Source organism: Misgurnus anguillicaudatus, chromosome 16, assembly GCF_027580225.2.
Source record: "Misgurnus anguillicaudatus chromosome 16, ASM2758022v2, whole genome shotgun sequence".
NCBI lineage: Eukaryota > Metazoa > Chordata > Actinopteri > Cypriniformes > Cobitidae > Misgurnus > Misgurnus anguillicaudatus.
The window spans coordinates 17289332-17304358 of NC_073352.2; the positions used below are offsets into that span (position 1 = coordinate 17289332).

General features: G+C 38.1%; 2 protein-coding genes across 5 annotated transcripts in view; one reads left to right on the plus strand and one right to left on the minus strand.

Annotated features, from left to right (window-relative positions):
• Nucleotides 1-5331, minus strand: mospd1 (motile sperm domain containing 1). Of its 2 annotated transcripts, none has more exons than XM_073854199.1 (6): nucleotides 5174-5331; nucleotides 3838-4110; nucleotides 3422-3502; nucleotides 3102-3329; nucleotides 869-1030; nucleotides 1-342 (listed from the first exon to the last, which is right to left on the minus strand). In XM_073854199.1, the coding sequence occupies exons 2-6, from the start codon at nucleotides 3989-3991 to the stop codon at nucleotides 311-313; spliced, it is 657 nt and encodes a 218-aa protein (XP_073710300.1). In that variant the 5' UTR covers nucleotides 3992-4110; nucleotides 5174-5331; the 3' UTR covers nucleotides 1-310. The 2 variants fall into 2 exon arrangements, with proteins under 2 accessions (XP_073710300.1, XP_073710301.1); XM_073854200.1 differs by having other exon boundaries at nucleotides 3838-4190; nucleotides 5174-5321.
• Nucleotides 4408-15027, plus strand: part of ints6l (integrator complex subunit 6 like) — a 26543-nt gene continuing 15923 nt past the window's right edge. The window contains exons 1-3 of one of the 3 annotated variants that reach the window (XM_055178087.2): nucleotides 4408-4465; nucleotides 6878-6963; nucleotides 7079-7156. In XM_055178087.2, the coding sequence (XP_055034062.2) occupies nucleotides 6892-6963; nucleotides 7079-7156 (150 nt within the window). In that variant the 5' untranslated portion in view covers nucleotides 4408-4465; nucleotides 6878-6891. Of the gene's footprint in view, nucleotides 4466-6616; nucleotides 6793-6877; nucleotides 6964-7078; nucleotides 7157-15027 lie in introns of those variants that run through there. The other 2 variants (XM_055178086.2, XM_055178089.2) reach the window with 2 other exon arrangements.

Genomic DNA, 15027 nt, shown 5'->3' on the forward strand with positions numbered 1-15027 from the left:
TATGAATATGAACAATATATTTAATTAATATACTCATGTTCTTCAAATCCCCCTTCTGTTTAGCATGATAGTACGCTTGGCCCATTTGCAAGCTCAGTCAGTGTCCAGCCTGTAAACAGAATGGTGCCCTACACCATAGATGTTTGTATCTTCATTGTGTCTGTACGTTTGTGATATCTTTAAAGAAGTTAATCTCCATTCAGAGGAAGTTCCTCTGACATATTTCCTCATCCTCAAAACTGTTCTGGCTGTGTTGAAGGTCCATATTTCCCCTCTCCATCATTTTCTTTTAGTTTTCGTCAAGAGCACTTCAAGTGCGTAAAATAACCATTGTAAGAAGACCTGTGCGAAATTAGAAAAAACATGACCACTTTGTTAATGACTTTATAATCACATTTAATGAATATATAACTGCTGTTATGTCTTAAAGGTGCAGTGTGTAATTTTTAGGAGGATCTCTTGATAGAAATGCAAAATAAAATGCAAAACTATATTATTAGTGGTGTATAAAGACCTTACATAATAAACTGTTATGTGTTTATTACCTTAGAATGAGCCGTTTTTATCTACATACACCGTGGGTCCCCTTACATGGAGGTCGCCATTTTGTGCCGGCATGTTTCTACAGAAGCTCTTAACGGACAAACTTTTTTACTAAGTTGTCTCCAACAATGACATGTTTGTCCTGTGGGGGCTACCGTAGCTTCTCTATGCGTATCAAAAGCGAGGGGTGAGCTGTGAACTAAGCTGTTGGTTGCAATTTGCAACCTCACCACTAGATGCTGCTAAAATTCACACACTGCACCTTTAAAGTCAACATCTAATTCGAATATCTATTCCATTCGAAAATAGCAGTAGTTTAGCTCACCTAAAACATATGCAGCTACAAGTTTCTTGTTAACACTTAAGTGGAGGTAGACAGGCACTGTGGATTCCTGCTCTCCCAAAGTTGGGAGCATAAGGGCCGCCATACACACCAGGCCTAAAAGGACAGTTAGGAGGCTTGGGCCCCCAGAGGCTGCACGGCTTTCTGTACAAAGCAGAAGGAGAGGTTTTAAAGGGTTAAAATCAAAATTTGATCATAAATCACCTTTGATTTTCACAATCAAGCCCAGAAAAGAATGAAAGATATTGCCAAAAAGTCCATCAGTCGTTCAATAATAATATTATGAAGCGACAAGGATACTTTTGTGCGCAAAGAAAAAAAGTTTTATTCAACAATTTGGTATCCTCCTTGATCGTTCAGTGCGCATTTCACATGCAGACTACGAAAGATACTTGGTGAAGTGACCTCCTGACACAGAATACGCTGGCAAGTAATTTGTGCATTTATATGGGCTGTATAAGTATTGTTTACAATGTTTTTAGAATGGCTTAAATAAAAATAAAAAACATTGGCAACTATTTGAGCAGGTCACGTCAGCAGCATTTGCAATTTTTCCTAGGATGAGAACAAATTGTTGAATAAAACCATTCTTTGCGCACAAATTGTTCCCGTCGCTTCATAATATTATTATTCAATTATTTCTGGGCATGATTGTGAAAACCAAACTGCAGTCTATGGGACAGTAACAAGCCTCTCGGTCTTCATCAAATATATAAAAAATGTGTTCTGAAGACAATCGAAGGACTTGGTGATTTAGAACAACACATGGGTGTGCAAGTGAATTATGAGAAAATTTTAATTTTGGGGTGAACTAACCCTTTAACATTAAAAAATAACCAAACAGCATGAACACAGCACCATCTAGTGCTTTGTCAATTTATAAGACTCATGCCCATACATATAACAACAAATGTACACCAAAAATATTTAAAGCCTTACACAAATAATTTTAAATTACATAATGAGCAGAAAAGCATTTGAAGAGTTTGGTTCCAAAACGCAATAAACGCCATTTTTTAAAAAAATGAGTTACTGCCAAAATCAGCATTATATCAGGTCAGTAGTTAAAAGTAAATTTTTAATTTTACGCAAAATCCAATATCCGCCGTGTTATTCTGTCATCTTTTCTCCCTTTTTTCCCAAAATGCGACAAACGCCACTCCCCCTTTTTTACAGAACGCAATAACTCCATTTCTGATATTACAGCCCACCGTTCACGCAATGTAAACAAACAATGGCGGACGCGCTGAGTACACGGAGTCCTGGTTTTCCTCATCTACTTTGTACTACGTGATCAACAAACAAAACAAAATAATACTTTAATTGCATTGATAAACCTGTGATGGTTTTCTGTGATGGGAAAGAAACGTAAGCCATCAGCATCTAATATTTTCCCTGAGAGGCACTCGGGAGACGGGTGCTTGTTCTCCCGACAGCATCAAGCTTCTCATGCTAACACATTGACCCCAGGGGCCTATACCATGAAGCTGGTTTAGTTGGTTAGCCAGCTTTGTTTAGGATTAGTTTGTGCAAATCCTGGGTTTTGGGTACCATGAAAATAGCTTTTACCAACAAGGTCTGCACATTGGCTTGGTTTTGTCAACCTGAAACTAATCCTGTAACCCTGAGTTTGTTTAACCATTTTCATGGTACGGGCCCCAGAGGATCTTATGAAAAACTTTCCATTATTTTACTCAAAGTCAACGAAAGTCGAGCAGGACCAAAACATTTTACAGATGATCGCTGTGAAAGACGTTAAGCGAAGACGTCAAGTAACCGCAATGACAGGGTTCTTAATATGACAAAGTAAGTGTTTTGATTAATAACATTAATGTTTATATTTTTAATTAGTGTGTACAACTAGTCAACTAAATGAATATAACATGGCAAAGATGAATGCACATTTATATAGGCTATTGATTCAATAGATTTATAGCATTTTGAATAAAAACTTGTCATGGATTTATTGCATTTTGTGGAAAAAATAATCCGTTTTTATAATAAATCTTTGAAAATCAACTTTTGGATTTGAATTTTTTATGTTTTTATAACCTAAAGATGCTGTGTGAAAGTTTGTAACAGAAAATAGTTGTTTTCATCTTGTCACTTTCTTGGTATAGAAAATACGTTTTTACCAAAATTTGTCAAAATGGATTTATTGGGTTTTGGAACCAAACTCTTCATTTATTCTGTTATATTGATATTCTCTAAGCACCTGTCTGGAATGCAGTCTGTTCAAAAAACACTCTGTCAGTAAGCTTTTCCTTCATCCTGCGCTCTTCTTCCTGGGGCCGGACCTGGGGCTGCTCCTGAGCAGCAGAGGGCAGCAGCGTGGCCATGACTTCCTTTCTGCCCAGAGCCTTCCTCTGACTCTGCTCAGACACCTGCAGTCGAAACTTGTCGATCACCCCGTAATGGCAAGCCCGCACATCCCTGTGGCGGATCACGCTGTTTAATATATATATATAAAAAAAAGTAGTGAATACCTCAGGCAAAGCATGATTAAACATTATCATTTCTATTAGGCCTGGAGACTCACGATATCCACACAACATTGTGGTTTAACAGCACCTGTGGCATCCACCACCGCGTACTTGTTTGGCGCTGTGCACAGAACTGAAAAGACAAAACGACAAGTAGTCACAAAGGGAAGAAACTCTGCAGCGGTGGCCCAGTATTTATGCCAAGTAGACAAAAAAATAGCACAAAAAACAAAGATGGAATGCAAAAAATAATGTGAGTGACAATTGTAAATGTAGTTGTATATGCTTTTATCTTGTTCATTTTTGTAAATGATTTTCAAGAATGAAGGCATGTCACTGTGTACCTGTCAACCCTTTGAACCCTTAGTTGAACTTTACTATATTTTTATCAACAGCTGCCAGTTCTGAAGCACACTAAAGAGGGCACTCATAAGTATTAACACAAATCTTTCACAGAAAACAACTCACCTTTGAATTTAAGAGCGAATTCATAGGGGTTGTAGAGGGTGAGCACCTGCTTATGTGAAGCCTGCTCATCTGCATAAAACACCAGCTCGGTGGGGAACACAAATACTGGAAGGCTTCCCTCCACAAGGTCAGGTTGCCGGCTCTGCTGCTGCATTGGCTCAATGTGAGCTCACTTCCTCCTCCCTTAATGGTTTTCCCTCTCCGGGCTCTAATGATGCAGAGATCCAGTTGTAACGCAGCCAGTTCAGCTCCTTGGCAGCATGACGTTCACCTCTGAGATGACAGAAATTGGGTCATTTCATCATGATACTCCGGACAGGAATAGGAACACCACACTTACTGACAAGGCAAAGCTGGTGATAAAATATTTAGAAACAACATGATATTACAACATGTAATAATTAAGGAAACTAAAAGCCACGTGATAACATAATCTCATAATAGTGTGAATGTAATAAAGACTAATGGATGATGGCCAAGATCTCTTTACATAAACAAGCCTCTGGGTCCACGTGGCTAGTCATGTGACCGTGTTTACTGAAGTATCGTCAAACCCAAAGATTTCGCAATCCATCCGAAACAAATCCAAAAGAAATGCCATCGAACTTAACCGTTTAACATCCAAACAGTAAGTTGTATAACAAACATGACAGCTGTCAAATAAAACATGCAACGTTATGTTTGTTCTCTCATATTTATTGTATGAATCTAGAAATTAGTTTAAAGTGGTTATACAGAACACATACAGCCACGACAAATCAAATAAATATTCCACAGTTAAATCCTAAAATGTATTTTTTATCATTTGAAAATCCTCGTCGAATGATTGATGGCTGGATAGAGGAGATCGGATAACGTCGTGCCAGGTCTTTTGTCCTCTTAAAAGCTATTGTGTTTAGCCAAACGCGACAGATAACACAGACATTTACATTCTATTCAATTATTCTACTAAAACTTCAATATGCTACAAAAATTGCCATTTATAGACGGTTTGATGTGTGTATATAATAACGTTTACTACATTTTAGACAGATGTCAGTAACTGTTACCTGCCAAAATCCGCATTAGCAAACTGTCATTTCAACTTATCCATGGTATAAACTGAATAAAAATTGCGGTTTGCAAATGCTGTTACTGTTAATAGCAGTTAAATTAATATATTGAGAATTATTCATGGTTTGCATTTGGATGTTGACGTAACGTTACTGCTTTTCTTTGGTCAACCTAGCATCTTGCTAGCATAACAATAATATAAAACGGAAATGAAACAGTCAACATATATTATCATTTCATCGTTAACTAAAATACATATAAAACAATTTAAAAATATGTTTACCTCACAGTGTACCGTTTACCGATATTTATTTTAAATCCCACCCCGTTTCGTTTTCTCTCTGTCAACAATGCACTGCAAAGCGCCCGTTGAATGATGGGATACTGGAGGTCTCAGGAATTCCGCCAATGTCCTTCTATGACGTAATTGAGTCTCGACAGTATACAGTTAATTTGTTTAGGTAATCCTCTTTGTAAATGTTAGTGAAAGATAAAAAAGTTTGAAGGATTGTTCGATATTTAATGTCTTTACAGTTTGACTGAACTCTTGGTAAGAGTTTTAAGGTTTAGCAGATAAGCTTAAATGCTTGCTGCCTGCGTATTTTACAATATTTCAGGTTTGTTATGTGGTTTCGTAGTTTTGGTTTGACCCCGTTAAACTACTCACCCGTAACAAATCTGCACGCCAAATTAAATTAAATGCATATACAGACGAGTCATCCACCACATTAGGGCGCAACCATAGACTGTTGAAAAATAGGCGCAACCTAAAATAAAATCATTTGTTTGACCGACTGTACATATTGATACAAACAAAGAGAATATGAATAATATTTGTATACCAACGACTATTAGTAAAACGTATAACAAGATATATGCAATAATGCAACAATATGGTAATAAAGACTGACTATGGGTGTAATATAAAAACGAATACATATCAACGGCACTTGTTCACAGGCTTGGTCTAGGGATTACCCTATGATGGAGTATTGAATACCCCAGTATCTAATATACGCATATTTCTATGTGTTACGCATTATAAGGTATCGTAGCATGTGTCTTGTCTAGGATTATGGTAAACAGGGTTGCCTGGTAGTTCCGTCCCTTTATGACATTCACACAGTTGCAAAGGGCATGTGCAGCAAGACACCACGGAAACTGAGCAGCACGTTTAGGAGGAGCCAGCGCCTTTTCCTCTCGTGTTTGTGTTGCTGCTGTCACGGACTCGGGCAGATTGTTGTGTTAACATGGCGCTTCCCTATGCTCTCTCTCTCTCTCTCTCTCTCTCTTTGTAAGGAGATAAACGAGAGGTGGGGGAAGCAATTGAAGATGAAACATTTCTTGATGGTCAGTTATTATAAAATCACACAGAACACATACTACTCCCTACCCCCACCGAGACAGCTAGAGTAGACGATCAGCCAAGGAGGGGGGTCCGTCCTTTATGAGACGACGATGATGATACTAAAGTCAATCTGGTTTACACCAGTTACTAAAAACACGGGCACGTTACAGTAAATGTCAACAACATAGCGGTTAACACACGATACAACACAAATATCTTTAATACACCAACAACACACGTATGATCCCTTTCCACGCTCTCGAGTATGGAGAACTGAGAGGATAAGAGGCATTCCACGACCTCATTGCATATTTATACATGAAAGGGCGTGGCTTCGCGACTTTGTTCAGCCAATGGCATGGCAACGGCGGGGCGAAGGCGTTTCGATATGTTCGGAAGAGAAGTTCTCTAACAGCGCGAGCCCAGCACTGCTCAGAAAAGACAGATAGAGAATCAGGCGGCTGCAAAGGGTGGCAGTACGACCCTCTTTTGGGGGGGTCTGATTATAACAAAATATATACACACATATATGCATGCCCAGGGCCGCAAGATAGGTCATATGCCGATTGTAGTTATTTTAGCAAACATCTAGACGTATATCTATACATTTCAAAATGCCTATTTTACTTTTCCTGATAGACACGTCCGCTTCTATGAATCAGCGCACTTATTTGGGTACGACGTATCTGGACATTGCTAAAGGCGCGGTTGAGATCTTTATGAAGGTAATCATAATTTTACCCCGACTTTTTCCGCTTACTGTTGTACCTTGTTGGAGTGAAGGATCCCTGTGACACGATCGGTTTAAATGAATGTTTATTGTTTCGTTTTCTTTAACAGCTGCGTGCCCGAGACCCGGCTAGTAGAGGCGACAGGTACATGCTAGTTACATTTGATGATCCACCACACGGCGTAAAGGTAAATAAATACTACTAAATTGTGCTTGTATGTGATTAAAGCGGAAGTGTTTTTCTGACAGTGAGACTCTACTGTCCCTCTGGTTCGTAGCATCGGGTCGGGCGGTCTCCCGGTGACGAAAACGGCTAATTTTTGTTAAAATATCCGCAGACCCTGTGCAGCGCATCCTCTGAACATGTCTGACATTTTGATTTTGTGTTGGGAAAGCTCTCGAGCGCTGAGATGGAGGCGGGGAGATTTATTATCCACTGTGACGTATTGCGTGACGTGTTGACGGGCCAGCTCGGCCTGGATTGGACAAGCAGACTGCCCTCTTTCGCGTGCCCTCCACTTGCATCCGCTCTGTGGTTAACCTCGGCGCATTCTTATTGGCCACTGTAGCCTGAGCAAATCAACGTGATTTGATTTGTGAAACGGCCGTCAATAAGCAAATGAGAATATGTTTCTCCCTTGGCCTTGTTTGTTTTTTGGGTTCACTTTGCATTGCACTTTATGAGAGGTGGTTGTGAAAAACAAGCAACAACTTCCTTCCCTCTCCACTTGATCAATACATTCACCTCCCTCCCACTCATGTAAAATTCCCAAACACAAAATGCCAAACTAGTTATTTATGCCGTATACTATTTTCTTTTACATCACTGAATAAGTTAACTCAAAAACAAATGAGAAATGATTGAATCCCTGTCATAAAGCATGATTATATTCAAGCAAACAGCTAACTTTATTTAGAAAACTAGCTGAAACGTAGCCATCATAATCAGCTTGTGTAATTTTATTTGGTTGTAGTTTTATTTCCATATATTATCATCATTTACATTTATGCATTTGGCAGAAGTTTTTATCCAAATAAGTGACTTCAAAGTATGTGTGTTCTCTGGGTTCAAACCCATGACCAAAGTCTCACACACGAGTCAAATTTTTGTAAAAACAATAATAATGATTCGTAAAAAAGGCCAAAATAGGCCTTTTGGCACTACAAATGTAGTAAATAAGCTAATCTCTTGGCAAGAGTCACACACTGGAAGTATTATGTAATTACAAACATTTTAACAAATAAATAAATACACCAATGTTGAATCATACATGTGTGACACACAGTATGTTGAAACCATCCACAACTCGCATTCATCCACTGTTCACTAATTCATAGTTTTTTTTTAAATGCTAAAGTTCTCTCGATGTGAAGTTATGTTGAATATGGTAATGGGTAATGATGAGTGTTTTTCACTTTGGCACTTACTGACGTACACGTTTCACAGCGGTGCCCAGGTTTTTGTCTTCTTTATTTGTAGTTTAACAATGGCAGTGAGAGTAGCTCTACACTTCAGAGGTTCATTAGTATGATAATCTGGCAGGTAGCCAGTCATTCTCCTGGGAAGGTTTTTTACTCCATGCTTCCCCTGCAGTTTTCCCACCCTATTCCTCCTTATCCTGGATAATCTGAGTCTGTCTTCCAAAGCGCCTTGTTGGGTACTATGAACTAAATGGCTCATGTAATACATATACTTATATATGCATTAAGCCTTTAGGTTGATCGGAATGTGAATGAGTAAGTGGCAAATGCTTTACATTGTTTCCTTACTATCTCTTTGTTTGACATGCGTATAACTGCTTTCTTACATGGGCTGTTAGCCTTCTCTGAGGTATTCTTGGCTTGCTTGCCCCTCCTATATCTGTTTAAAAAATATTTCTTAACCAAGCAGGGCCTCCTCAGAATTAGCAACCAGACTAACACAGTTCTCGTCAAGAATACACTTGGCAAATACAAGCCGAGCAAGAATCTGGCCTCTGTGTCTGACAGACTGCCTTTTTTATTTCCTGTCAATTATTTATGAGATTTTCAGCAGCTGATCAGTGAACAGTTTCAGTCAGCCTCCAGTTTCCACAAAGCTCTCTTTTCCTGTTTGTGCACTCTCTTGGTGTCTGAGATTCACTCGCTTAATTTTAGTCTTAGCCTGGCCGTTTTACAAAGTTTTTTCATTTACATTTTTCTTAATCATATTTTTGGCATGTATGAGCTGTCAGTGGTGTATGGGGACCAGGGCCACCATTATGATTTTGTATTGGAAGCCATTAAGCCCTTGTTTTATCCATATTGTAATGAAATCTTATCTTTGTTTGGTATTCCTCAGATGTGAGTACTTTAAGTTTATAATTTTACATTAAATGACTCACAGGTCCCCTAGGGCCACTTAGAGACCCCAGCACCTTAGATTTGTTGTTTTTGCGAATTGCAATGGTATAGTGACCATATGTACGTAATCGAAGAGCTCATGTGCCAAACCCTCGAAGTGTGTCTGACATGTTTTCTTGTAAATGAGCATTTTTATCAGACTCATGATGGATTCTGCATACAAAGAGGTGGGCCTATTTCTGAATGGCCTGAGGCCGGGATTAAGTGGATTTGAAGTGAAAGTATTTGATAAATGTATAAAACGTGCAGAGAACATTCGGTATTCATTATCAGATTTTTGAAACAGGTGTGGTTTAGCGATTTTGCATTTGACATCAATTATTTTTTTGTCTTGTTTTTAAATTACAACCAGAAAATACTGGGAAAAATTGTATGCAGTATTAAAAAACAGAATAAAATTAAAAGCTAAATGTCAAAAATTTACTGTAATATTTCCTTATACTTAAACAATAGCAGATCTCTTAAACATAAATAAGAAAAATCTAATTTTTAATCTAATGACTTCAGGACTTCAGAGTTCAAGATGTCCTTAGTGCAAGCAAGGTCATACTAAATACTGACTTTTGCCAGAAGCAGCCATTTTTAACATTTGTGTACATATTTTATATACGTTTTGTTTGTGTCTAAAGAAAGAAAGTGAAAGTAAATGGATAGTCATTAAAACTTTGCTAAAACAATAAATCTGGTGGTGGCCCAGGGCTTTTGCAGAATCGTGTATATTATACGTGAAGCTGAACCACAAAACCAGTCATAAGGGTACATTTTTTGAAACTTTATATGTCATCTAAAAGCTGAATGAATAAGCCTTCCATTTACGAAATGTTTGGATAGGAGAATATTTGGCAGAGACACAACTATTTGAAAATCTGGAATCTGAGGGTTCAAAAAATCTAAATATTTAGAAAATTGCCTTTAAAGTGGTCCAAATGAAGTCCTTAGCGACACACATTACTAATGATAAATAAAGCTTTGATAAATTTACGGTAGGAAATTTACAAATTAACTTTATTATTAACTGTAGAGAAAATCTGTACTTAATATCTTAATGATTTTTGCCTTTATAAAAAATTACTATTCAATTCAATTTTATTTATATAGTGCTTTTCACAATTGTTAATTGTTTTAAAACAGGTTTACATGCATATATGTAGGGAAAAACACAGAGTAATCTATAGATAATATAAGAAGACGACAACAGCGGCTAAGAATAAACCGTACAAGCGAGCGCAGTAATAATGTAACGTATATAGTAAAGTGCTAAGTTAAGCCAATGTTGGCTGACTCTCCCAGGGATGAAAAAAACCCTAGGAGGAAACCCTGTGGGAAAACTCCTAGGAGGAGAAAAACCCTTGAGAGAGATACATATTTTTATATATATAAACACAATATAGGGATAGGAAACGGGTAAGCGGATTAAACTGCTTCAGCCGGTGGTCATTGGTCGCGTATCGGCTGGGCTTCACGTTGAAGGATGGTCAGTAGATCCGTGATGACCTTCACAGCAGCAGGAACTGGGTCTGTTTGTCTCATTGTCCTCGGGGTCGAGGACGAGACGGGGAGAGAAAAACAGAATCCTATTAGCGTAGGGCCCGTTCGCATGTAATGCAAGTGTCAGACAGTATTGTGGTTTAAAATCCGCTTGGTTCCAGACAGGCTAACTATTGCAGCATAAGTATATTACCCAGATGAGTTATGTGAATGCTTTGTTCTGGACAAACTAGCTGTTGCGCGATAGGTACATTTACTTGACATTTTATGTGAATGCTTTGTTAAAGAAGAATGTGTTAAGCTTAGACTTAAAGTGATCGACTGTGTCTGATTCTCGAACATTATTTGGTAAATCATTCCAGAGCTTAGGGGCTAGATATGAAAAAGATCTACCACCTTTAGACACTTTTGATATTCTAGGGATAATACAATGTATTTTTGGCTATTGCTACAAATATAACCATGCTACTTATATTGTGATCCAGGGTCACATATATCAAAATATCAAAACAATTGGCAACCAAACAGCTAAATGTTTTTTTTTTTGTCAAAAAAAGTTTAATATATTTTTACAGAGCCCCTAAGGTGACATTGGAATAAAAAAATCTAGCACGCGAAACTAAACGCGGTATTTTCACGTGCGCACGCGAAACTAAACGTTATTTAATTTTTGTTCCATGTCCCCCTAGAGGCTCCGTAATATTTAAACCATTTCATACAGGTTTTGTTTAGAAATTACACTATCAAACAATATACTTGGTTGTCAAATTAAGTGGAGCAGATCAATAGTTAATTTAAACTGCTAGGGCACTTTATGGGAACTGACTTTATGCTGCCAGTTAAAATGAACCTAAAGCCAGCTGCGTAAAGATATAACATCTTTTGTTTGCAGTTGCCACATGGCTTGATCCTTATCTAATGCAACGAAACTCATTCATTTTTGGAGTTCAAATACCTTCCAGGTCCACAGTAATATTACATATTGCATATTGCATCTGGTTTGTGAACAGTGGCCTTATCTCAGGCATGTTTATCCTGTAGACTGCCCCATGACTTATCTTGCTCTGAATCTTGTTAAGGGGGAGTGGCTTTTGTTTCTTCTCGTGACAGATATGCAGGACAGATATTTCTTTAGTGTAAGTCCACATCAAACCCCCTTTTCACATGCAGAGGTCATATAACTGCACATATATTGTCTGGCTTTTTGTGCTGTGAGTTTAGCTATAACTTCTTAACATTCCATTTGTATTATTTATGTGCTTTTATCCAAAGAGACTTCCAGTGCATTCAGGGTTCCTTCGAATCACTATGGTGTGTTCCTGTGAATCAAACCCTCATGATCTTTACAAATATTTAGATGAAGAACTCAATGTTAATATAGATCCGTTTGGACCTGTCCTGATCAGTGCTTTGGCTGTTTAACAGCACTCATACCATTTGAGTAACTGGTCTTTATCATCACACAAGACTACAATGATCACCCTGCAAGCCGACCCAGTGGTTTTGTGTAACCAAGAGCAATTTTTATCTATGATCAGCTCAATCTTTAGGCAGCAGTCGAGAATAAAACCCAAAACGAGGCAACCTGATCCCGGAATAATACTCAGGCCATAAGGGCAGACGCTCCTGAGAGTATTTAACCTGTGTGTGTGTTGTGTTAGTCGTATGAATCCACTCTGGGTCATCACATGCTTTTCCGTTGTGATGATTCCCTGATCACAAGAGCTGGATTTGTATGGCTGCTGCTTTCTTCAGATCAGGAGCTTAACAGGGAACAAGTCCTTATCTGTCAGTTTATGTAAAGCACTCATTTGTTCCCACCACCTGTCCTGCGTTTGTAGAGGCGAGACGGGGCCGTGTTTTATGGCATGCTAATTCTGAGACAAAGACGAGATAGATAATTTGCTCCCTTTAAATAAACAGCAGCTTTCTGTTTATCTAGCATTGGTAATGTTTGGAGGACATATATGGGTCATACATATTGGCTATACTTGCAAAACGAGACATTTTGGGAATGTTTTCCTTTCCGCTCATTATTAGGAATTTTTGATTGTATTTCTTTCTCTAAATAAGGGTTTGATTTTACATATCCTCTCCTAAAGCTACAATTGGGGTATTATGCTTTATCTCTGCTTTTATGTGTATCCATATACCCTCCCATCTTCTTCTGCCTCGCCGGGTAAGTGTGTGATTAAAGGAGGGTCTGATTGCAGTCACACTTCTTCAGAGCCAATAAATTGTTAATGCGGAGGGAAAGAAAGACGGATGGGAAAAACTGAATTACTCGGTTGCTTGAATTATTGAGTGCCAGTTAGAAGATCTCCTGCTTGACAGGTTTCCCCATACATGGATAGAGACATGAACTCTCATGTCCCCTACTGACAAATCTGTGCCTTATTTGTTCTGCACAGTGCCCCACCAAGGCACACTTACATTTACACACATACACATACACTTTATATAGTTAGCTGTCTAAATTAGGACATTCAATAGACTTCTATTGATTTATATATACACAGCTAGTTATAAATACTTTAGATTCACCTTAAAGGTGTATTGTGTAACTTTTAAAATGATCTCTTTGACAGAAATGCAATATAATAAACATAGCTATACTATCAGTAATGTATAAAGACCTTACATAATGAACTGAATTGTTTTTATTACCTTAGAATTTATCTGCATAGGTCTCCAAACATGGAAGTCGCCATTTTGCACGCCATGTTTCTACGGTACCCCTAAATGGACAAACTTCTCTACAGAGCACGTTTTGTCACTACGTTGTTTCAGAAGATGACATGTTTGTCCTGTGGTGGCTGCCGTAGCTTCTCTATGCGTTTCAAAAGGATAATGCTGTGGACTGAGCCATTGGTTGCAATGCACTGCTAGAGGCCACTAAAAATCTACAGAGTGGACCTTTAATTCACACCATATCCCTAATCTCAAAAACAAACGTGCTGTATTTCTACAAGTAAAATAACTATAAATCGAAATAACTTTATTTTCAGCCATTTATGCAAATGAAATTTGTGACGCAGTCTTTGAAAACCCAGCTTAAAGGTGCAGTGTGTGGATTTTGGCAGCATCTAGCAGTGAAATTGCGCATTGCAACCTAGGCTCAATCCTCCATTTTCGAAACGCAGAGAGAAGCTGCGATGCCTGACACAGGACAAACGTGTTGTCATGGGAGACAATCTGGTGATGAAATGCGTTCAAATGTTTGTCCATTTAGGGCTACTGTAGAAACATAGCGGTGCAAAATGGCGACTTCCATGTAAGAGGACCCGCGGTGTATGTAGATAAAACGTCTCATTCTAAGGTAATAAAAACAATAAAGTTCATAATGTAAGGTCTTTATACACCACTGATAATATAGTTATGTATATTATATTGCATTTCTGTCAAGAAACCCTTCTAAAAGTTACACACTGCACCTTTAAGTTTTTTTTTTCTACATCATTTATGTTTATTCATTATATTACCATCTTGCATAATGTAAAGAACATGCTGTGAAATATAACCTTGATATCTTTAACATTGACTGAGTAAAGTCAATGTCAAAGATTGAAAATTGCTTTGTTTGGATTTGCAATGTATGCATGATGATATAATGTTAATTTATTCACACAATTATTCAGTAAATAAAACGTAAAGCCAAAATAATTTTTAACATTAGTTTTAGTGAACTATTAACCTTTGTTCTTATCTTGGCTTCTGTATTGTTTTGTTCACTTTCAGTAAGCAGCAGTACAGTAAAAACTGCATTATTTTGCAGCGAGGAGCAATGTGGGTCAGGGGCAGATGCACACTAACCACATAATGTCTTTTAAAGATAGTACAAGTCAAGCTGTATGAAGCGGATCTGTGCAGCTTTTTATGAGCCTGCCTACATGCACATGCACACATGCGAAAAACAGACATTTAACCAAAGCGACTTACGGTGCATTACACGCTATACAATTAATCAGTATGCATGTTCTCTGGTGCTCGAACCCATTACCCCTGTCTACCACACCTACTGCAAAGCTTGTCCTGTGGTCTCTCTGGCTCTTTTTTATGTTTCTCCCTAGTTTGCTTGCTCTCTTTTTCTCTCTCACTCATTGTGTAGGTAGTCTAGTTGAGTTTATCTCATGCCCCCTAAGCTTAATCTGTACGTTACTTAATAACTGTAGGTTATTATGTTGTAATT